Source organism: Zalophus californianus, chromosome X (genome assembly GCF_009762305.2).
Source record: "Zalophus californianus isolate mZalCal1 chromosome X, mZalCal1.pri.v2, whole genome shotgun sequence".
Lineage (NCBI taxonomy): Eukaryota > Metazoa > Chordata > Mammalia > Carnivora > Otariidae > Zalophus > Zalophus californianus.
In genome coordinates, this window is record NC_045612.1 from 6,434,645 (window position 1) to 6,457,931 (window position 23,287).

General features: G+C 39.0%; 1 protein-coding gene across 9 annotated transcripts in view; it reads right to left on the bottom strand.

Annotated features, from left to right (window-relative positions):
* The window catches only part of FMR1 (FMRP translational regulator 1), a 38,487-nt gene extending 17,897 nt beyond the window's left edge, over positions 1 to 20,590 (bottom strand). For 3 of the 9 annotated variants that reach the window (XM_027608236.2, XM_027608234.2, XM_027608233.2), the window contains exons 1-8: positions 20,340 to 20,590; positions 10,339 to 10,391; positions 6,952 to 7,045; positions 4,287 to 4,358; positions 3,854 to 4,002; positions 2,668 to 2,761; positions 2,464 to 2,580; positions 70 to 240 (exon numbers count right to left, since the gene is read on the bottom strand). In XM_027608236.2, coding sequence (XP_027464037.1) covers positions 70 to 240; positions 2,464 to 2,580; positions 2,668 to 2,761; positions 3,854 to 4,002; positions 4,287 to 4,358; positions 6,952 to 7,045; positions 10,339 to 10,391; positions 20,340 to 20,390 — 801 coding nt within the window. In that variant the 5' untranslated portion in view covers positions 20,391 to 20,590. The remainder of the gene's footprint in view (positions 1 to 69; positions 241 to 2,463; positions 2,581 to 2,667; positions 2,762 to 3,853; positions 4,003 to 4,286; positions 4,359 to 6,951; positions 7,046 to 10,338; positions 10,392 to 20,339) is intronic. The other 6 variants (XM_027608232.2, XM_027608228.2, XM_027608235.2 and 3 more) reach the window with 3 other exon arrangements.
* Positions 20,591 to 23,287: the final 2,697 nt, after the last annotated feature.

Genomic DNA, 23,287 nt, shown 5'->3' on the forward strand with positions numbered 1-23,287 from the left:
TAAGACAAAAGATGAGCCATATGAAATACTGTTACTTTAGAAAAAAAAACTACGTAGTAAAATATTTACCTCTCCGTAAATATGAAATGTGCAGGTATCTTCATCTAGATCAATAGCAGTGACCCCAGGTACTTTTCTAGCTTGCTGAATATTAGCACCATGAGTACCAATTGCTAGACCCATCAGATCTTCTCGTACGATAAACTGTTCATGAAACCTTGAGGCAAGTTGCCTTGAACTCTGAAGAGAAACACACATCTGATTAATATGCTTTATCAACTATTAAGACAACTGTATTTAGGTCAGCCATATAAATTATCTTGACCCTATATATCAGGGGACTATAAATTAGTTTCAATTGTAAACTAAAAGGTTTTAGAAAATACCTCCCACAGCCTAAGTACTTTTTAGGTTACTGAAGGTCTATACCATTTGATATATTTTTGTTAATAGAAAGGGATTCTTGTCAAGTTTCCAAGGTAACTTTTGAAAACCTATTTGCAAGGCTGCCTTAGGTAACCAAGGACATCAATAATGTAATAATTAAGAAGCAGATCAAAGGTTCCCAAATAAAAACCAGCTCACCGGATCTGACAGACTCAATGTTATTTAAGTAAAAAAAAAAAAAAAATTTAAATATCATCTTTACAGAAAATTGTATTCATTTTTATTAAAGGATATCAGTACACATACGTATATACTTTTTCAGTTTTTTTTTCCCCTGAAAACTGCACCATTTATGTAACTTATCATTAGATACTGTGGTCTAGATATCCATCTCTCTGATGAAGTGGTGATATTAAAATACTTTCCTTCCCCCACCTCCCCAACCTGAGGAATGAAATCATAAATATTGTTAGTGCAGTCATGAAATCAAATGATTACAGAATGCCAAAGATTTACAACTTATCTTGCATATGCACCTGTAACCTAGTATGAGAGTCTGCAAGACCTTGTGATCTGGATCCACAAGTATGATGAATTCTTTCAAATATTCAGTAATGACTGAACTACGTTACACTTGACACCCCAAACTTGTGGATAATTGCTCTCTCTTTAAACAGCATTATCAAAATTTAATGTTTAGTTCTAGCATGCCATTAATGAAAACCAAACATATTAGTGGCTCATGTTGAAAAATGGAAATTTCTTATCTGAATATGTGGATATCTTTAATATTAGTAGTGAGGAAAGATAGGCATGCACACTAGTATTCAACATACCTGCTAATTGGAATGAGTGTAACTAATGTAAACAATTTTAAAAAGTCTAACATCCATATTGTAGATTAGAGTAACAAAATGTACGAAATATTCCTAGGACTTTTCAAGAAGTCTTGTTTTTTGAATCCTGGTTCATTCACCTGGTCTATTCTTTTCACTGATAATTCACTGATAAATGGTAAGTCAAAGGTATAACAGATCATTTAAGAAGAATTAGATGTTTAAGAAGAGGCATGAGTATTTTTTCCATAATACTCAAAATGAAAATAAGGAGGCTGTTCTGGCCTAAAAGTTATGAGAGAATTGCTAAAGAAACCACAAATGTGTGAACATAGGGACATCAAGAAAGAACGAGAGTAAAAACCAATTAAACAGACCTCCATGACCATAAGGAAAACAAACTAGCAAAAGGAGATATGAGTGTTTCCTCTCCTGCTAAGAGTTCAGCAATCACGCACCAAGTGGGAAGGTGGCAAGTTTCACAGGGTTTTACGAGACTATAAGCCTTGACTACCTTCTCTCTTAATATGCAATGTGGAACTCTTTTTTTTCTTTATTATTTCAGCTGCATGGTGTTTTCCCTCTAATGAAATGAATAATGACAAGGAACTCTGGAATCTGACAGTAATACACTTGAGTTGGTACATTAAAATCCATTTAGTTTTTATGGTTATGGATGGAAGTACTAGATAGTTATCAATGAAAATAAATGTATGGTGATGGAAATTATTGGAAGATTAATAAAAGTAGATAAAATGCACCTGAAGAGACGAAATAGTAAGTTAGGGAAATAGCCTCTGGCAGGAATCTGAAGACAGGAGTTTTAAAGAGTGACAACCAATTAGAATGAAGAAGTTCTATACCCTTTTAAACAGAGATAAACATACATAATGAAAGGAATATGATTAGATATTTAAATACTCTCTAGTACTTAAATGATAACATGTTATATGGAAGAAGCATTGCCTCATTTTATTAATAGCTTTGATGAACTTCTAGAAAAAGTGAGTTGACCAGAAGTTCCTTAATATATATCAACTGCTGCTTAATTCTGAAACCTTAGGCATGAAAAACTTTAGTATGATTAGACGTTGTATAATTTTAATTTCTCAAAATATAAAATATAAGGAATTGCTAAGAAACAGCAAATAAAGGACAACCTGCCTGTACTCAAGTTTTGTAACGCCACAGTTATCATTTCTAGATAGCCTTGTAAGCAGCACTAGGGAAAGCCACATACCTCTAGCTGCTTACTGGCTTCTTCATTTCTCAGTATCAGAGATAGCTTAGTGCGCAGACTCCGAAAGTGCATGTCAATTAGCATGTGTGCTCGTTTCGAGGTGACTTCATTGATAGACTAAAGGATATTTAAATTAACACCATTATTATCAAAGCAAATACTCTGAATGAAGTACACCAAAATAGACGAGTCAAAAACACTCACCAAAATGACAAGCTGATAATTCTCAGGATCATAAGTTACAGAAAAGGCACCAACTGCCTTTTTAAAGTCCTTATGTGCCGATTCTTTGGCACACCTAGAAATAAAAAGAATATCCACTGTGAAGTTAAGATGAATGATTGCCAACTACTGGCATAAGTATATGCAGAGACTTGCACTTAGTAGAACTGTGAATTCATACTGGTTTAGTTCCTTTGCTGTACATCCCTGAAAATACTTTTAGCCCACTCAAGTATCTGAGATTACAGAGAAAGGTTCCTTTGCTGTCCACCTCCGTAATACTCAGCCCAATCAAACATCTGAGATTACAGAGAAAGGAAAAAAACTAGTTATGCTCTTAAAGGGATTGCTTGTGGTCCTAGATTACCAAAGGAGACATTACTTAGGAGAGTCACTCTCCTCTGACGCTTCCTTATTTCAGTTACATATGATTAGTAATTTTCTTAACTGTTGAAAACTTTTGGGGATATCTACATGGAACCCAGTTTTGTTCTGCTGCTTCTTTTCTATAGAAAAACTGCTGACCAATTTAAGGGAGAGAAGGAAATGTGTATGAATCAGAAAGCACAAAAATTTACACACATATGCAATCTCTTCAGTCAAAAAGCAGGATTTCTATGTACTTTGAATTGCAAGTTAATATTTATCTATAAAGTGTGACACATCTAAATCAAACTCATTATACCCCCTTGATGAAACCTTTAAAAAGGAATCTCTTACCTAAAAAGTCTTTAAGCATTACTCCAGACCAAGGATTATAAGATTGAGACAACCTTTGGAAGCTTCTTTAAATCTACTTATTACATATTTATCTGAAAATATTAACTTAAAGGAAAAAGACATGTAGAAATCTTGTCTAGAATTTGATTTGTGACTTATGACAGAAATCTATACGAATCGATTTTAAAATTTCAAAATTCTATGAACAAAGTTTATTTTAGAAAACAAATGTGCACTAGCTATGTATCTAGCCAATGAAGTTTAGACAAGTGCAGTGCCTATTTAACTGGAAAAGCTAAATTAGACATTTTTTCACTACTTTTGCAAACCATTTTTGCCAAAGTTCATTGAATTTAAAAACTGGTATCTATTGTTTTAAAATTTATATTCTTTTATATTAATTGCATATCACCTGTAAGTTCTCAGCATTTCTTGCATACTAACTTACATTTGTCGTAAGTCTTCTGGCACGTCCAGTTTGATTTTATGGAAAGTATCTTTCGTGGCAGGTTTGTTGGGATTAACCGATCGTAGACGTTCAATTGTGACAATTTCATTGTATGTAGCATCACATGCTGCATATTCTATCACATAAAACTGAAAGAAACAGATAAAAGTCATTCCTGGCCATAGTTTTTAAAGTAAGAACAATGAACTATACACCTATACAGTTATTTTTAAGTTCTCTAGAGGGAAGAAAAAACTCTATTTGATCAATTAACTAAAACATACAAAACATACTGAACATGTAGAGAAAACATTTTAATAAAATAACTCAAAAGTTAGATATTACTTTAAAATAGAAATCCACACTGAAATGTAATACCTGGGTTTAGAAAAGGCAAACAGTACAAAAAAGTTTTAAATATGCAGTTTCCTACCTCACCCTTTATCATCCTCACTTTAGCTAACCACCAACAGCAAGGCTCTTTTTCATTTGCTCTGGAATAAACCTACACAAAAATTACAACACAGATTTCATAATTAACATCATTCAGAAATCTACAGATTATCAGACATTGAAGAAAATTCTTAAAATGAGCCAGGTGTCTTTCAAACCCATATGTTGTATGCCTTAAAGCAGACTGCAACCCTATAGCTAGATATACATACATAATCAGAAACTACTTGATTACCTGGGAGAGCCCTATACAAAGCACCTTCCTATTTTCTTTGTTTCAGATCAGTAATAATCAGTCCTCTGTATATGAATGCTCAAGAAAAGCAGATTGCTCATAAACCTGGGCGAACTTGCCTTGGATACTCTGTCAACTACAAAAATAGATCTAAAAATGTATAAACTTGTTTTTGTTTTACTCTAATAAGTAAATAACTGATTGGAAGTTACTGACCCTGGCCTACTGCTTGGTCACTAAATGGGTGAGGCCTCTGACCACTCAAGCCCACTAAGGATACCACCCTGGCATTCATGTTTCCTGGTGCCTAAATGAACAGATCCTTGGTCACTCTCTGGTCTCCCATCCCCTTTCTCTCTCCACTAAAATGGACAACTCCATGCTGGCAATCCTCTGGATGGATACCACCTTCCTGCTCTCATATACTGGATCAGTTATTCTAACCGATCTCTCTGGTGACCACGTCAAAGTTCACTTACGATGTGCAGCATGGAACCTTTTGTAAAGATACTAGCAAATCAAGGTTAATGGGAAAAGAGCAGAGTGTACATGGAGATATAGACAGAAATATGCAGAAGCAGAAAGCAGGGAGGACAAGGGGGACAGGGAGAAGAGGAGAGAGAGCTCAGAGCCTAAGGCTGATGAGTAGTAACTCAAGGCTCCAATTCTTGTCTCCCTTTTACAACTGAAGTTAAAAGTCATACGACACAGTGACTAAATACAGCTTAACCTACCTTTCTCTCTTGCCCTCATCACTTCTTCTCAATTTTGCTCTAGCTAGAGAAATAACCTCAGTTAACTGTTATGTAATACAGTGAGGTCATCCTAGCAACAGCACCTCACTGGTCCCCTACCCATCATGTGACTAAGTTGGGAGAAAAGTTCCCTTAATCCATCACTATTATGAGCATTCCTGATACAGACAGACCAAAAGACCCGGTGTCTTGTGTCCCTTTCACAACCTAAGTTAATGGTTATACAATACAGTAACTAATACAACTTAACCTACCTTTCCCTCTTGCCACCATCAAGTCCTTTCAACTCTGTTCTAGCTAGAGCAATAACCTCAGTTATGTACCACTGTGAAGCAATACAGTGAGGCCACTCTAGCAACAGCATCTCATTGGTTACCACCTGTCATGTGACTCAGTTGAAAACGTCCTGCCTTCAGGAAGCTTGTAGTGTCCTGGCGTAGTGGACAAATAAAGGTTCTGTTTGGAATATTCCTCTAAACACAATAGTATCAACACAATGTTTGTGTTTCCTACTAGGATCCTTCACAACACCAAGCCCAGTCCCTTTGCCTAGTAGGTACTGAGTACATTTTTGGTAATTACATAGTACTTTATTCTACTCCACTTTAGAAAGAGAAAAGAACACAGGCCTGGACATCCAGAGACCTTCCCTGAGTATTCTCCAGAATAGTACTCCTGCCCCTGTATCACCTTCCGTCCTCTTACTTTTTTTCTTCCATATGCCATAATATTAGCTACCCCGACTAGAATGTGACCTCATCAAAGGCAGGGGACTCTTCTGTTTCACTGTACCATCTGTACCCTAGCACAGGAAATAAGAATTCAAGAACCTAGTACACTTTACCTTATCTGTATATAAATGTCTACTTAGCTGCTTCCTTCATATCACAAATATTCATGAAGTTGCGACTATTAACAAGACATTGTGGAGAAAGAAGAGAAGCAACTCAAAATGGTGTGAAAGGGGAGGAAGGAGAGGAAACTACACAGACCAATTACAACATAAAGCGGAATCCAAGTGCTTTAAGTCCCAAAACAGTTTTCAGTGGCTAGAGAAATTATAAACACAATGTTTTTGTTAATGTTTTATATCTCTATAGCACATTTTAGTCCAAGACATCAATGGCACATGAGCAGGTGGTTCACAGCATGGCCAGTGAAAAGATGTTTTCCTTATATGTGTTTATATTAAAACTCATGGATGGGTTTTTAATAACATACCACAAGGATTTACTGCTACTTAAAGAAATTCTAGAATGCTGCTCTATTACAAGGCATGATTTCTTCTCCTTTGTAAGACTAATTTTCCTAATCCATTTTGCTTAAAATGGAGACAAAGTTGTAAGCTAACAATACATTATTCAAATAATGATTCAGAGATTGAAGGAAAGGGCAAAAGGAATTTCCTAGCAGGCAAAGGAAATTAGTGACTTTCAACGATGCGCCCTCAGTGCTGCTCAGGCAAGCCTCATTTAAGCATCATGTAGTATTTTAGATCATTATTAAGATGGCTCAATCAAAAGCACATGTCCATCACAGCTGTAATTTTCAAGGTAGTTTAAGCAGTGTTCAAGACAAGAGGTACAAAAGGCACAGGCAAATTAAATGCTCTCACTCCTTCAGGGCTTAGTAACTTGAGGGCAGGGGCAACTTACCTCAACTTCATCACTTTCATTTATATCTTTATTATAACCTACAGGTGGTGGGAATCTCACATCATGGAATGGAATCTGCCTCTCTGGCTGCCAGCTGCAAATGAGCAAACACATAATTAACACGCTTTCCGGTTTGATGGAAACAATGACCACACTGCCATCAACTCTTGGTTAAGTGTGACCTTCTGTTTTTCTAGTTTAAAGAAGCAAATGCTTTTAAAACAGTCAGTGTTTTGCTGAGTGGGGCATAATGGCAATGTTGAAACATTTCAACAAAGTCTGCATGCAGCATAGCAGCCTTGTAGTTCTATTTGGAATATTCCTCTAAACACAATAGATCAACATTACAATTTTCCAAACAAGTTTTTCTTTCAGTAATTTCAACCTCTAAGAGTGCTAAATGCAAGGCCACAACAGCAATTTCCTCTGATGCTTAAATTAAATGTTAGTATCAGTAAGTGTTAGTAACATCATCACCATACTTCTACTTGCAAAGGAATTTTAACAACATTCTAAGGACCACAGAAACTGGTCTTAAGTGCCCTCTAATTCCCAAGCAAAATGGGGCAGCCAGCACATCAGGAATTCACAACTCACTTTTCCCCCTTTAAATTTAAGATCCCACGAGGTGGTCAATTCTTGCCATGGATAGCTGGCTGCTGATCAGCATGGCCTGGTGGGGTCTGCTAAACCACAGAAACCCGACGGAGACGGCCTACAGGAGTTTGGTAAGTTGCCTATGTTTTTAAATTTAAAATGATATGGAACAATTTTGAAAAACACCAAATTCTTTTATATCCAAAATTACATAAAATATTAAAAGACAAACTTTGCAAAAACACTGGAGGATTCAACTGCTGCAAGCAGTCATTTCTGGGTTTTTTCCTAAAGAGCTTTCTTTAGTAAAATCCTACTGAGAAAAGTGCTAATTTTTTAAAAAAGATTTTATTTATTTATTTGAGAGAGAGCAAGCATGCAGGGGTGGGGGGGAGGAGGGATGGATAGAGGGGGAGGGGGAGAGAGAGAATCTCAAGCAGATTCCCTGAGCCAAAACCAAGAGTCGGATGCTTAACCAACTGAGCCACATGGAAGCCCCTAATCTTTTTTTTTTTTTTAAAGAAGAGCCATATATAAGGTAGCAGGGTAGGTAATTAAATCAGAATTTGTGGAAATCCAATTAGGCCCATATTAGACTGAACCCTTTCTCTGAATTATACACATTTGAAAACTATGAAGCTTTAGAAAACACTCTTTACTTCAGAAAAGTCTTTTTATATTTACTGAAAATTAATGACTTTTAACATGTTACAAATTCACTGCTAAATGTGATTGGAAAAACATAATAATACATAATTTTCTGGGTTCCAAAGGAAGAATTATTTTAAGTCTTAAGTGTACAGAGATAAAAATTCAAATTCTTTATAAAAAATGTGAAATATGGAAGGTAAAAACATAGCATCTAAAATAAGCTGGTGTTATAGTAATAGGAATTGCTTTATGACTGAAAGAAAGGGTAAATACAGTCTGAAGTTCTATAAAACATTAGTTTTTTTTTTTTAACAGAAAAACAAAAAGGAAACACCCAAGGACCAAGGAAGGGCAGAGACTACTTTGGTAGAGACCTATCATACACTAGTGATGTGCTCAAACAAAGTGTTGAATCTTAAACATACTCCACGAACACAAGGAAAACAGTTCATTGTTTCAAATTCCCAGGATGACATCTTGAAGAGAAACTTTTATGTAGCTATAGAACAGAAGAGAATTAGGATGTCCGAAGGTAGAATAATTTTACGTTTATAGTAAAAATCTGATTGAAAACAAGAGAGAACTGATCTGTAAGTCAGTGTATTAACCAGACACATTCTTAAATGCATGGAGGAAATGAGTGTTTGCTTAACACTTTAGATTAAAGACTACAGGAGAAATTGAAAGAGTGGCAAATAAAGATAACTCTTCCTTTATGGGAAACTGTTTAGTGATGGGAGCAAGCAGATAAAATTACAAAAAAAAAAAAAAACACCTCTCAAGTCATCAAAGATACTTCTGTTAAAAGTGTGATGTTGCTGTCTAGTGTATAACCATGCAAACCCATGGATACTCAAACTGGCAGAGGCAAATTCTAGAACTTTTGGCTCTATGAATTCAGAAAAAGTTATTCTATTATTCATACTTGTATTCTGGACTGAGATTAGTCTAAGAGCTGAGAATAGGGTTGGATGTTCTAAATCCTTTTATCTCTGTCCCCTAAATGTATTGCAGGCATCCAAGAGTACTACTACTTTGTCCTCTTGGTAGCTAAAAGAATCTGCTAACAGTCAAATCACAGTATGTTTTGGTCAGATACTATATTTTAACAAATTTACTGATATAACTCACATACCATATAATCCATCCACTTGTATATGTACAATTCAATGGTTTTAAGTATATTAACAGATGGGTGCAACCATTACCAGTCAATTTTAGAACACTTTCATCACCTCAAAAGGAAATCCCATGCCCTTAGTTATGACTCCTCATCTCCCCCCCCCCCCCCCGCCCGCCCCCGTCTTAGCAGCTACTAAGCTATGTCTTTTCTCTATAGATTTGCAACCTGCTCTTGGGATACTATCAATTCTCTTGGTACACAAAATCCAAAATATAACTGTTGACCATTCTTCAGAGTTCAGGATAATCCTAAAGTCATGACATCGACACTCTGGCTAAGGAGTTTGTATGTACTTTAAAATCTTGAATGGCTACTCTGAAAATAGCCTTTATTAATAAGTATTCAAAAACCTTAGTCAAGAGATTTGTCTCTCCTGATAAAAGGCTACATCTATACCACTGATGTCTTCATATAGCTAACGTTCCTAGGCCTATAAGTATTTCTATTTACTCTTCTAGCAGAAAAGATGGGTTACCGCTATTACTGATTATAAATACATGAAACATATAAAATAAGCTAGTAAGTAAATATGATTATTCCCGATAAAATGTACCAGACAACTAAAACCATCAATTTTAGATTTAATGTTATAAAACCCACATTTTTACCAATACCCATGAATCCATTCATTTTCGTCTTGTAACAATTACAAACATTTCTATCCAAACTCTCAGTTACTAATACAGAAGAATCTGGTTTCTTTCTTTACATTCAAGGGGACTGGGATGTAGGGATCAAGGTTAAACGAAAGGGATCTCTAAGGGTCATTAGCAGGAATAGTCATTCCATTGGTGTTAATATTGAGTTGTTCAGGAACTTCCTGGTCAGTAACATGAAGATCCATTCCTGAAAAACACTCAAACTGGACTTCAATTTTTTTAAACGAGAAGTAAAAAGAATAATTAGTATTAAAATAGTATTGAACCCGAACATTAAAATTATATCAAGACACTTACTTGTTTTCAAATGCAACTGTTATTGAATCTTCATGAACATCTTTTACAAATGCCTGTAAGAAAAACACCAAGTTAAATTACCTTCTAAGCTTAAAGATCACGTTTTTATTTAATTTTTATAGAGATACCAAACATTTTCTGTTTAAGAAAAAAATGGAGCTTCAAATGAAAGTTTGTCAGTTTGTGAGGATGACTCATTCATGGATCACATCTCTATTTGGCCACCTACTATGTGCAAGGCCCTAGGGACATGGATTAGTTAAAACAAAACATGAAAAAGAAAGACGCTCCAGAGTTCAGTCCAGTGAAAGAGCTAAGTAATTGAAAATTACAATGCAGGTGTTGAGTACAAACCTAGAGGTGCACTTTAGGCTAGAATTACTGAAAACAAAGAAATTTGTTCCATGCGCCACATGCCAGCCAATATAGATCTGTTGTAACTTCTTAATAAAATTTTAGGAGAATACTACAATAAATGACTAAATATAATCTCAAATCTAGTATATACAAGCACACTAAATTTTCCTTAACAACAATACGCTGCTAATACCACTAAAATGTCCAATTACCAGAGTTTAATTAAATTCTCAATCTCATAGGCACTTGGAGGAAAAAACAGTAATACAAAGTAGAGGTTTAAATCTTTTAAATCTGATGACGCAATTGCTAGTAATCTGCAGAAAGACATAATAAAAGTAATAGCTAACTAATTATCAAGAATTCTTTAATCAGCATGCCATCCGTAATTCTATGAAATGACATAACTAAAGTAATAGCTAACTAATTATCAAGAATTCTTTAAGCAGCATGCTGTCCGTAATTCTATAAAATTAAGTTTTTAATAGGTGCAGGAAAGGAGGTTTTGTTTTTGTTTTGACAATTAGAGGAGTAGGATAAGACATAAAGAAACCCAAGGGGCTTTATACTGTAATTCATTTTAAAATGGCTTGAGAGATTTAAGCTTCTTACTCAATCTGTTCTGTACACGTTTCTCTCCTTCCTTGGTTTCTCTCTGCCTGTGAGATTATGGCCAAGATCCTTTTCTGGCTGTAAAAGGCCCTTCAAGACCTGGCCCTACCCCTCACCTCTCCAAGCTTCATCTTTCACATCCCTGGAGGCTGTGATCCAGCAGTGCTAAACTACTTGGGCCTCTCTCCCTAAATGCTGTTCCTTCTTTCCCATTGTCCTTCCCCTCTTTTCATCTAGCTACCTCCTATTAAGTCTTTTAGGTTTCAGTTCTGATGGCACCACCTATGGGAAAACTCAGACTAGGTTAAATTCCGTCCTCTGCATTCTTATAGCACATTCTGTGCTTATCCCTACTATAAACTTACCCCACTGTATTATTATTGCTCATTTCCCCACTAACAGTATGTTTCCTAAGGTCTTATTTTATTTACTGTTGGACTTCGGAGTGCCTACTAAGAACTCAATGAGTAGTTATTAATTGGATCATTGCCTAAGGGGTTCCTATCCCACCCTTAGAGGAAAGACCGCGCGCGCGCGCGCGTGTGTGTGTGTGTGTGTGTGTGTGTGTGTGTGTGGCGGGGGGGGTATTACGTTCATCAGGGAAGACGAAGTTGGGGGGGTATTACGTTCATCAGGGAAGACGAAGTGAGGAAGGTGAGTTTCCTTATCAAACTTTGAAGGCTGGGGAAGAATTAGCCACACAAAAAGGAGTGGAGGAAAGAGGAGGCCTGCCAGGCCTACGGGGTAGGGGGGTAAGGAACAAAGACTCTGACCTGGAGAAACAGCTTAGGGTATGGTAGAAATAAATCCTTTGTGAACAAAGACGCCAACACAATTCAATGGGGAAAAAGAATAGTGTTTTTAACAAGTGGTGCTGGGACAACTGCATATCCACATGCAAAAGAATAAATTTTTGACCCTTATCTCAGACCATATACAAAAATCAACTGAAAATGCATGCGACCAAAATTTAAGAGCTAAAAGTATAAACAAACAAGTGATCCAATGCAAATGTCTTGGTAAACATCTTGAAAGGCTTGAAGTGAAAGGATTTAAAAAAACCTCAAGGGGCGCCTGGGTGGCTCAGTCATTAAGAGTCTGCCTTCGTCTCAGGTCATGATCCCAGGGTCCTGGGATGGAGCCCAGCATGGGGCTCCCTGCTGAGCGGGAAGCCTGCTTCTCCCTCTCCCACTCCCCCTCTGCCTGTGTTCCCTCTCTCGCTGTCTCTCTGTCAAATAAATAAATAAAATCTTAAAAAATAAAAAAACCTTAAACTTCTTCAAATATAAAATTAAAACATATCAAATATTAATTAGTTGCTCTTAAGAAAAATAATCAGGTGAGGCAGGGCCCTGGAAAACATTTATATGGAAACTACATAAACAGACACACCAATTTTCTGCAATTATGCTTAAAAGAATAAAAGCGAAGCTATGCTAAAAGTTTCCTTATAAGATCAAGGTGGACTATAATGGAATCCAAGTGTTCTGCTATACCCAGCATGGCTAAATTATTATTTCTAAGTTAAGTATGTGTATATATTTCTATGGATGCTGGTTTGGGGGGGAATTCATATTTTCTTCCCATTACTTATCCTTAGCTATATTTAAATCATGAGTACTTTCTACAGCAGCTTTTGAAAAAACTGGTTTAATACCAACCATGATGTTTTAGAATATACTAGATTTCATAAGGGTGCATGCCCTGAATACTCTAAGGAGTTGTTTGCCTATTACTTCACCAACAGAAAGGCTTGATTTTGAGTTAAAGTTACAGGAATTGGTTACTCTTAATTTTATAAAGCCCCCAAATTATGAAGAATGGGAATAACAGGATCCCCCACCCCATTTCTCCCTTCTCTTTACCTGATACCAAATTAGCAATCTGCTTGTGGGGGAACGGAGTCCATCAAGGATGAAAATCAAGACTGCTATTAGGAGGTGATCCCTTATTTACCAAGAAGGGCCACTGCTTCTGTTTTCATTTTTGTCTGAAGTTTTATGTTTGTATGTCTTGGCAGTAATTAACATTAGTTCCTTACTGTATATTATGCTGAAAATGTTAAGTCCTTTAGTCAGTTAAGAGAACCTTGTTATAGGTGAGTGAGGAACTGTTCTCACTTAATCAGGCATCTTTCCAATACTATTGCCCTTGTCTAAAACTATTCTGTCTACCATAGCAGCCACTGGCCATATGTGACTATTTATATTTAAATTAATTACAGTGAAATAAAATTAAAAATCAGTCTCCCAGTTACACTCGCCACATTTCAAGTGCTCAATTGCCACACATGGCTTAGTGTCTACTGTAGTGAACAGCATGGGTAGAGACCATTTCCAACACTGCAGAAAAAGCCATTGGATGGAACTGATTTAAAACATTTACAGGGGCACCTGGGTGGCTCAGTCAGTTAAGTGTCTGACTCTTGGTTTCCGGTCAGATCATGATCTCAGGGTTGTGAGATCAAGCCCCGCCTCGGGCTCTGCACTGGGCATAGAGCCTGCTTAGGACTCTCTCTCTCTCTCTCTCCCCACCCCTCGTCCTTCTCTAAAAAAAAAAATAAATAAATAATAACATTTACAAATGTTGGGGACTGCTTTCAAACCCACCTTAAAAGCATTCCAGAAGTCAGTCTCATTATAGTGCTGTACTTTTATTTTTCTCTCTTTGCCACACAGTTATTGCACAGTTTAATCATACTCATTCGCCACATTTGCCTAGTTCCTAAAATCAAACATTCCCTCAAAGGAGGAAAGTCTGCAACTGTTGTGACTATTAACAAAAGCTTTCAAAGGCTTCCAAGGCAATTCCGGATGTAGAGTGTCAGAAACGGTTTGAATAATCATCACAGCCTACTAGCCCATGGCCTTCAAGTTAATGAGGCTTATCTGTATGTGGATGTTCGCATGACTGTTCCAAAATCAGTCATTTTTACTCATTGTTTGCATATTAAGTAAATACAGAAGGCAGGTAATACCTTCTTGCTGCTGTAACACACTGAATACAAGAAACTATTGGTTGCATCTGGCCTGTACTCACACCAAGGACAAACACCTCTTTTAACTTCTAAGGCCTTTTTACTAAACTGTCATTCACTTCCAACAAGGGTACCATCTTCCTGCTGCTCATCATATTTTCTCCAATAACCATTCTTTTGGCCACCCCTCCCTTACCCCAACACTCCTACCCTTGTGCCCTGGATAACCACAGAGCACCATCACCCCACCTGCTACCAACCTGGAAAACTATGTTTTGTTGTGATCCCTACCTATCTACACCAAGCAAAGTTGGTATTTGGGGAGAAGATAGGTTCAGGGGATTCCTGAGAGGTTACCAAAGACGGCACAGTGAATAACAAAGCACAAAGCGAGCTGCACCGCACTGAACGAGAGCGAGGGATCTTACAGGAGTCAGTAAACTTAAAATTAAGAGTTTTGCTGTGAATGAGACACAGCCTTAAAATTTTGGTTCTACCAGATAAGCTGTGAGACTCACTCTCCAAGTGGTCTCTGTGCCTCAGACTCTTCAAACGCAAGTAACAAATGGATAGAGCAGAACTGGACCTGCCTTCTAAGGGTGTTGTAATGAAACCACACGTGTCTATTGCCTACTACAACGCCCGCCGGGTGCATCAGTTGGCATTAAATAAATGAGAGGTAAAACAGAGAGGGGCGTATTTTATAAAAGATGCAGAACCATAAATACTCTTGCAGTTGAGAAAGTTACATCTTAACAAAAGCACACTAAAAAAAGATTTAAAAATTGGGATACAAAAAGAAAAGGCTGTTTCCTCAAAGATACAAAATACTGAAAGGTTATTTAGACTCTGAGAAGAGAAAAAATGTGATGAAAATCTTTGGGGTTTGAGAAAGGTGCTAAAGTGCAGTGCTCAAGACAGATACAGGCTCCTCATCGGGGAAATAAACAAGAAATCAAAAAGTCATTATGGGATCCCCAACTTACTGGCAAACAGATCAAAGAAGCAGTCACAAAATCATAGTTACCAAAGTGTGTGATGACTAGAGTTATCCAATTCAAACATTACATTACGAGGACTGATGAAACTAAGAAGTCCATCCTTATTTGGGTGAACTCTTACTCACCCTAACCCTCAATATCACACCCCTTAGCTTAGTAGACTCACAAAGGAGTCACTGGTCACAAGACTGCTTATTGTATAGACAAAATTTCAATGTAAGGCCCTGACCACCACTGAAAACAACTACTACATTATTACTGAAGACAACACATGTAATGCCATAATTCTCCTTAGAGAAAATGTAGAACACTGTGCAAAATGTCCCTCCTAAAGAAAACACATAGGACCGGGGGTAGGGGTATAGAAATCAAACCCAAGGCTTCACATATAAAGTGAGTTACCTTTGTATGTGGGCACTAACAACACAAAGGCGTGAACAATGGAAAGGGAAAAAGCACAATTAACCTCAACAACCCTTCCAACCACAGCACAGGTCCAGGAATACTTGACTTTACTTGGGCACTTACCACAAATTCTATGAAAAATGCATTCTTTCTGATTCATCCTGACCCAAAGATAACACAAAGGTAGAGAATAGTATGAACTTTCCTGTGTGTATGTAGTCTAACTTTTTAATACTTCAGTTCTTACGTGCTTCCAACCTAACGAAAGCAAATTTCAGAGCAAGGTCAGAGATTTCCAACTTTCTCTTTCCTTAGTGGGCATTCATATGAAGAATTACAGTGTAATAATATCAAGTTGCAAGAGCTTATAAAAAGGAAGTTGATACATAAGCTGAGTAGGTCATGACATCTTTGTATCAATAGTAAAAAGTGGTAACATTACCTTGCAACTGTACTTAAAGAACGCTAAGGAGGGGCGCCTGGGTGGCTCAGTTGGTTGAGCAACTGCCTTCGGCTCAGGTCATGATCCTGGAGTCCCGGGATCCAGTCCCTCATCGGGCTCCCTGCTCGGCAGGGAGTCGGCTTCTCCCTCTGACCCTATTCCCTCTCATGCTCTCTATCTCTCATTCTCTCTCTCTCAAATAAATAAATAAAATCTTAAAAAAAAAAAGAACGCTAAGAAGGTGTTACAGTAACAAAATAAAATCGAAGGTTACAATGAAATAAAAAAATGGGCAGGAAATGAAATCCAGTTCATTTCTTCAAGCTAACTTTCATCATTTCACGAAGTCAGACTATCTGATCTCAAATCCCAGATCTGAGGACCTTTACTAGCTCTGGCACTTAGTAGTAAGCCATTTACCTAATCTCTTTGTACATCTTCATTCTCATCTATAAAATGGGAATAACAACAGTACCTCAGGATTGTAGTAGAGGATTAAGTGAATCATTTACAGTTGTAAAAGTGTCTAGAATAGTGCCTGGCACCTAGAAAGCTCTCACTACCTCTTAACAGTTACCATGATCACGACTGTAGTCATCTCAGGAAGCACATTCCCACAGTGGACAGAAATCAGAAACCCAATTATTATACCAATGAATTTTGTATTTAATTAATAATTTGGAGGTTTTCAGGATGTGTGAACATGAAGTTGGAAAATGCACAGTTCAAAAGGGGAAAAATGATGCTTCCGCAAAGACACCGAACATTAAAGTTAGACTCGGGGAAGAAAAAAAAATGTGGTTGACCTGAATAATTCACTTCCTTGAAGTACATAATAACACCTGTATGCAAAGTTATATCTAGAGACTTCAGAGAAAACATGAATAACGCCTTATGCAAGTTTATTTGTGGTAAACACTGATTTCTAGCAGGCTATGTAGCTAACATGACATGCTAGGCCAACCAATGTCTTCCTTAAAAATATTTCTTCCCAATTAAAAAAAAATTTTTTCTTCCTGATTGTACATTTTGTCATAGGTAGCTGCTAGTTCCATAATATTACTCACCATGTTAAAGTCTGTCCTCAGATACCAAACTTAAAAACATAAGATATATTAAATGAAAATCTAAAAATAAGAAGACAATTTAGCATATTCACACCATACCACATTAATCAGATATCAGTCACTATGTTTTCAGAAAACAAAAAGGTGTTATATCTTATGTTTCTAACACATGATTTATCCATCTTTACTAATTTTCATACTGGTACCCAAAACCTAGGATCAGGATATATTAGTACATTCATATCAGAATGACATACATTCTATACTTAAAATGGAGTTAAATTCATTTTCATTCTCAATATATCAAAACTCAGTCCTCCCCAAAAGAAGAAACCCCCAACACACACACACACACACACACACACAAAAAACCCTCAAAACACTACACTATTTTAGGCAGATGCCCCTAGAAGAACTTATTTCAACATTATGTGTTTAGGAAATGTTTTGTAAAGATTTTGTGAAGTTTATCCAAGTGTCTTCATTTCTTAAAATAAGACTCTAAGCTGTACACAAGACTAACATTTTCTAAGTCAAAGAAATACCTAAGCATAAGAGTAGTCGCTCTGACAACTACTAAATCTAACTTTCAAGTTTTTAAGAATAAACACGAGAGGGAAAAATAGAAATGAGCTGTCCAATCTTAGGTTTAGGTTTCATGGTTCTGTAAATTCTGAATCCTGAGCTTTAGATATTTTGCAGAGAAAGAATCCAAATATGCCCAGCTATACTCTATCCAGTTTATATTGTAAACTTGGACCATGTGCTCAGAAGATGGAGAATCATCCCCTGCAATATGGTGGTTCTGTTAGGCAAATCAAAGTTGAATTCACTAATATTGAAGTCATTTGAGTTGTTCATTTTTTAAAAGGCTTTTCTACCAATTTGATGAACCAGGTTCCCATTTTTTTCCCATAAATGTAACATTTCTCCTAGTAGTTCATTTTTTATTGGTCTATTTTCCATATTTTCTGCCCATCTCACTGGACAAGCAACTGAAGTTTACTTTTTGCTTTACTTTATAACTCACAACGATACTATGAGTCCTAAAAAAAAACCTTTCATTATAGAAACAATTTTTCTACCAATAGACCATTTGAGGTTTTCTTAAAAATAAACTTTAATTAAGTAAATGTTACAGCAATTCCTCTACACATATTTGATCAATTTTCACATTTCTCCTCAAGGAACTAAGGGACAATCCATTCTTTTTATTAATCTTCAAATTAAGCAAAGTCATTTTAAAAAAACCAACTAAAACGGGGAATTAATAGCAAAAATAGAGGGCATTTCTTATTATATTCCAATCAGTTTGCAAGCAAAATCACCAGAGCAAATCACAGGTTGCTGGAAGAGAACAATAAATCCTTCAAGACCACGATGTGCTACTTGCCCTCTTATTAGCAGGCAAACTCCACTGAAAGACATTAAGAGTGGTGTCCAATCTAGGCAAATATCACAGACAAATTAGAATACTGCTCAATCATTAAGCCGTGCTTATATTTATTACAGTTAGCACCACAAATCTAGTGAGCAAAACTACCAATCTAGGAATCAGAATGATTCTACACTAACTAGCAGGAATTATTATGAATCACTGAAATAAATGCAACCAAAATTTTGCCTGCAGAGTCAACTGAAACAATTTTATATTGGTGAGACTTAAGAACATAAATGCTGGGTTTTTTTTCCTTTTACAGCTACAGGTTTTTTCTTTTGGCTAAAAGTATGAAACAGTTTACATACTTTACACACTTATGAAATATGTTGATCTCCAAATATCTCCATAGAATTGCTAAAACACACATGAAGCCAATTGTTATTTCCCTTTGCCAAATGAGTCTTGTTTGAAACGTTTAAGTTAGGCTATAATAAATTTAAGAATTGTGTTGGACAACAATAGCTAACTTCCACATGAACCTTCTATTGCCCAAATACTGTACTAACGTGGGATATTACTTACAGAAGTTACAGAGGAACATTCAAGAGAAAACGAGAATTTACAGATTACTAGATCTACAGTAAGTACCCACCAACAGACGCACGACCGATACATTAAAATCTTTTTTAAACCTCCTCTTGAAAATCTAAGACATTAATCCGCAATAATGTAACTTAAAAAAGAAAAATCCACCGTAATACTACGCATGTCTGTCTAAAACCTCAATACTGTCCACCGCAACATTACACATTCAGATAAGACAGTCAAGTACTTGGAGCACAAAACAATTATTTCCACTCACGATTTAAAATTCTCTAGTAATGATGTACTTTCAGTTAATTTCCTTAAGTTTCATGGCATATATTCAGGCCTTTGGAGGGTTAAAAATGTTTTCCTTAAGTAGCAGAGTTGCTATAATGCTTTTAGATGCTGAAGCATCTGTATTCTTGAATTTGGCCCCATTTATAACAAGGGAGGGGGACCGCGAATATTTAAGGTTACGAACTTCTCTAATGCATTGCTCGATTATGTCAGGGTCTTCCTGAAACTTTTGGATCTAAAAATCTCTTCTGAAATTCACAAAGAGAGGCCACTAAAAATCAGTTGCCATTGTGATTCGGAACTGACTACTGCTTCTTACTACTCTTTCTCCACACCCCTTGCCCAGAACAGTGGAGCTCTCCGAAGTCCCAATGCTGGACCGGAAAAGAGAAGCCAAAGGAGACCTCAAACCCTCTTTGCAAGGCAGGAGGCTGCTCGACGGAAGCGCCCCCCGCTACTCAGCAACTACCCACACGTCAGGCCCGGATCCCACTGGGAGAGGATATTTAGGAAAGGGAAATAAGCCGTCGCCGTCACTTCGCGCGGATACCGGCCCTTCCCGCCGGGATCTTGTACCTGCCGCCGGCCCTTGCCCATCCCCAGCTCTCCCTGGGCTCCCGAGAGGACACCTCCTTCTCCTTGCCCGCTCTCATTCCGATAGGCACCGGGGCCTCTCACAGGAGAGGCAGCGGGGCTCGAGGGGCTTCCTACAGGCCCCAAGTCCGGTCCTTCTCTCCCAAACAACATCCCAACGAGCGCACCCTGGTCCCCGGGCGCGGTGCTCGGGAAGAGGGCCCCAGGCCTGCCTCCCGCGGAGGCCGAGAAGAAAAGGGAGGGAAAGAAGGGCGAAGATGGGGCCTGCCCTGGAGCCAAGTACCTTGTAGAAAGCGCCATTGGAGCCCCGCACTTCCACCACCAGCTCCTCCATCTTCTCGAAAGCCCAGCTCGCGCCGGGAGCCCGCCCCCGAGAGGTGGGCTGCGGGCGCAAGAGGCCCAGCCGCCGCCTCCGCCGCCGCCGCCGCCGCGCTCCCGCACGCCCCCCGGCAGCGGCGCCGCCGTCACCGCCGCCACCCGCGCTCGCCGTCGGCTCACCGCCCGCTCGGAGGCGGCCCCTCACCGGAAGTGAAACCGAAACGGAGCCGAGCGCCTGACTGAGGCCGAAAGCTCCGGCCGCTCCGCGTGTAAACAGTGAAACCGCATCACGTGACCGACACCGCCCCTCCCCCCGCGGGCTTGGCCCCTCGGCCCCGCCCTCTTTCTCCCCGCGGGCCCAGGAGCGCGCGCATGCGCGCTACTGGGAAACAGGCTGGGGGCCGGGCCCAACGTAAGGCGCGCGGGCTTGGCGTGCGCGGGCTCGGTGGAGGGCGGGAAGGCGGGAAGGGCGGTGACAGGTCGCACCGCTGGCCGAGGTCGCGCCGCTTCGCATCGCCTGGCGAGGGCCAGAGCGCCCATTCCTGTAGAAGGTCAAGTACAGGCGTGGGAAAGGTCCTTCAAGTGTATTCACTTATCCGAGTCTGGGCTGGCTTGGGTTGGATGGTTTGTTTTTTTTTTAAGTGGGGCAGAGTCTAAGCTGGAGGTGGAGTAGGGGACAAGACTAAAGGTGAAGAATTAGATTGAAGACGACTTTGAACTAGTAACAGTGGCAACCACGGTGACCCAGGCTTGTGTGACCCTTAGAGGCAGAAGGTGAGAGTAACGCCGCCCCCTCCCCAGGAGATTTTGGGCTGTCCTATGGATACATCCTGTGCCCTCTGAGGGGCAGTGGATTGTGTCAGGACCTCTAGAAATGTTAGTCTTCCCTCAGACCCAGCACTGACCCATGTACTTCCCTTCCCTCGATTCAGTTTCATCCTTGACATTTAAAAAAAAAGTCTTAAACACTTGTTAATTTTTTTACCGTTTATTTTCCTACTATTTTGCCCCTACTGTGTGCCCACCCTGTACTGGAGGGTGGGGTGGGCATGTGTGCAGCAGTCAGGTGACTTATCTACAGGGGCCAGAGCTCCTGTTTTCCTTGCAGCTCTCCCCCTTTACCCTCCACAGTACAACAAACCCCAACTCTTTCTCATTCCTGTTGCTGCGATGTGCTTGTATCCACTTTGACCTAGGTTTCTGTTGGAAAGCTTGTATCCAACTGAAAAGTTTATTGAGCCTCTACCGTATGCCAGGCACTGTGCTAAGTGCTAGTGAGAAATTGGTGAAGAATAAAAAGAGAAAGATTGCCAGCATTTAACTTGGAACCTAGAGGCATAGATGGACAGAAATCAAATGATCAGAAAAGTAAACGTGGAGTTGCAACTGTGATAAGGGTGATGAAGAATTAGGTACACCTATGATAGTGGGACAGGACCCAGTCTGGGGTGGATGAGGGGCGGTCAGAGCTGGGAAATGACTCCAGCTGGACTGTGACCGGAGAGAGTTGGTGGAGGTGGGGTGAACTGCCTCAGGCTGGTGTCCCAGAATTAGAGGCGTGGTTGGGCCTCCAGTTCCCTTCCCACCCTACTCCTAGCCAGAACAGCAGTGTTACTGGGGTGGAGCTCCAGTTTTAAAGCAGTGGATCAAGGGCCACATTCCTTGAGGCCACAGTACACAAAAATGAGCCATTGGAATAGGGTTTCTGGGGGGGTAGTCACAAGATGTGAAGACTGCAGGATGGCTGAAAGAGAATCTCACCACAGACTAGATGGGAGCAGAGCCCGCTCTTTAACCCCAATGTAGTTAAAGGGGACAGATTGATTAGAATGGTTATACCATCCACATGTAGGGTGTTGTTCAGTTCACCCAGAGCTTTCAAACATTATCAGCTCTTCAGAACTTCTACAAGCCATGCTAAACCTAGTGCTGTTCCCTGATTCACTTTCATGCCTCCATGTCTCTACACAGACTTCTGGTTCCCCAGAACTACCCTTCTCCTTAGGGTTATCAGATGGATTCCTTTTTTTTTTTTAAGATTTATTTATTTTAGAGAGAGAGAGAGAGTGAGTGAGCAGGGGGAGAGGGGGAGGGAAAGAGAATCCCAAGCAGACTCCCTGCTGAGCATGGAGCCTGACTCGGGTCTCTATCCCAGGACCCTGAGATCATGACCTGAGCCGAAATTAAGAGTCGGATGCTTAACTGACTGAGCCACTCAGGTGTCCCTCAGATGGATTCCTATTAGCTAGTTATTTTACCTCAGGTGCAGAGAGTTGAGTTAAATTTGCTCCTCAATTCTCAGCACATTATCATCATCAGTCACTCCAGGCTCCTCTCTTATTTTCATTATTTTATATAATTATTTTTCATTGTCTTACTCAATGCCCACTTCCATTCTTCCTCTAGATACCAACTGCAATGTGTTGATATAGATTCTCGATAATTTAAGACATGCAATGTTTTGTGTATGCCTTTACATTTACAGAGATGGTATTGGACTGGAAATGTGTTTCTCACTGTTTTCACTCAACGTGGATATTCTTGAGTATATCCACGTTGCTGTGTGTACACCTAGTTTTGGCTTCTAACTGTTGCTGAGTATTCCACAGATTTTACTGATAAATTTCCCTGGTGATGGGTGTCTAGGTTACTGCCAACTCCCTGATGTCACACTGTGGTGAAAACCCTTGTGAATGTCTTTATGAACCTTTGCAAGAATTTTTGTGTGCTCTCATAGAACTTTGTACATACTTACTTCCTCACCACACTGCTTGGCATATGGCAGGGATTCAGTAAATGTTGGATACCTCTCCTATGATGCTTAATGTACCAAAATCACTTATTTATATTTCTGTTTCCCTCATTGGATTGTGAGTTCCTTCCAGGCAGGAAAGATGTCTTATTTTTCTCTGT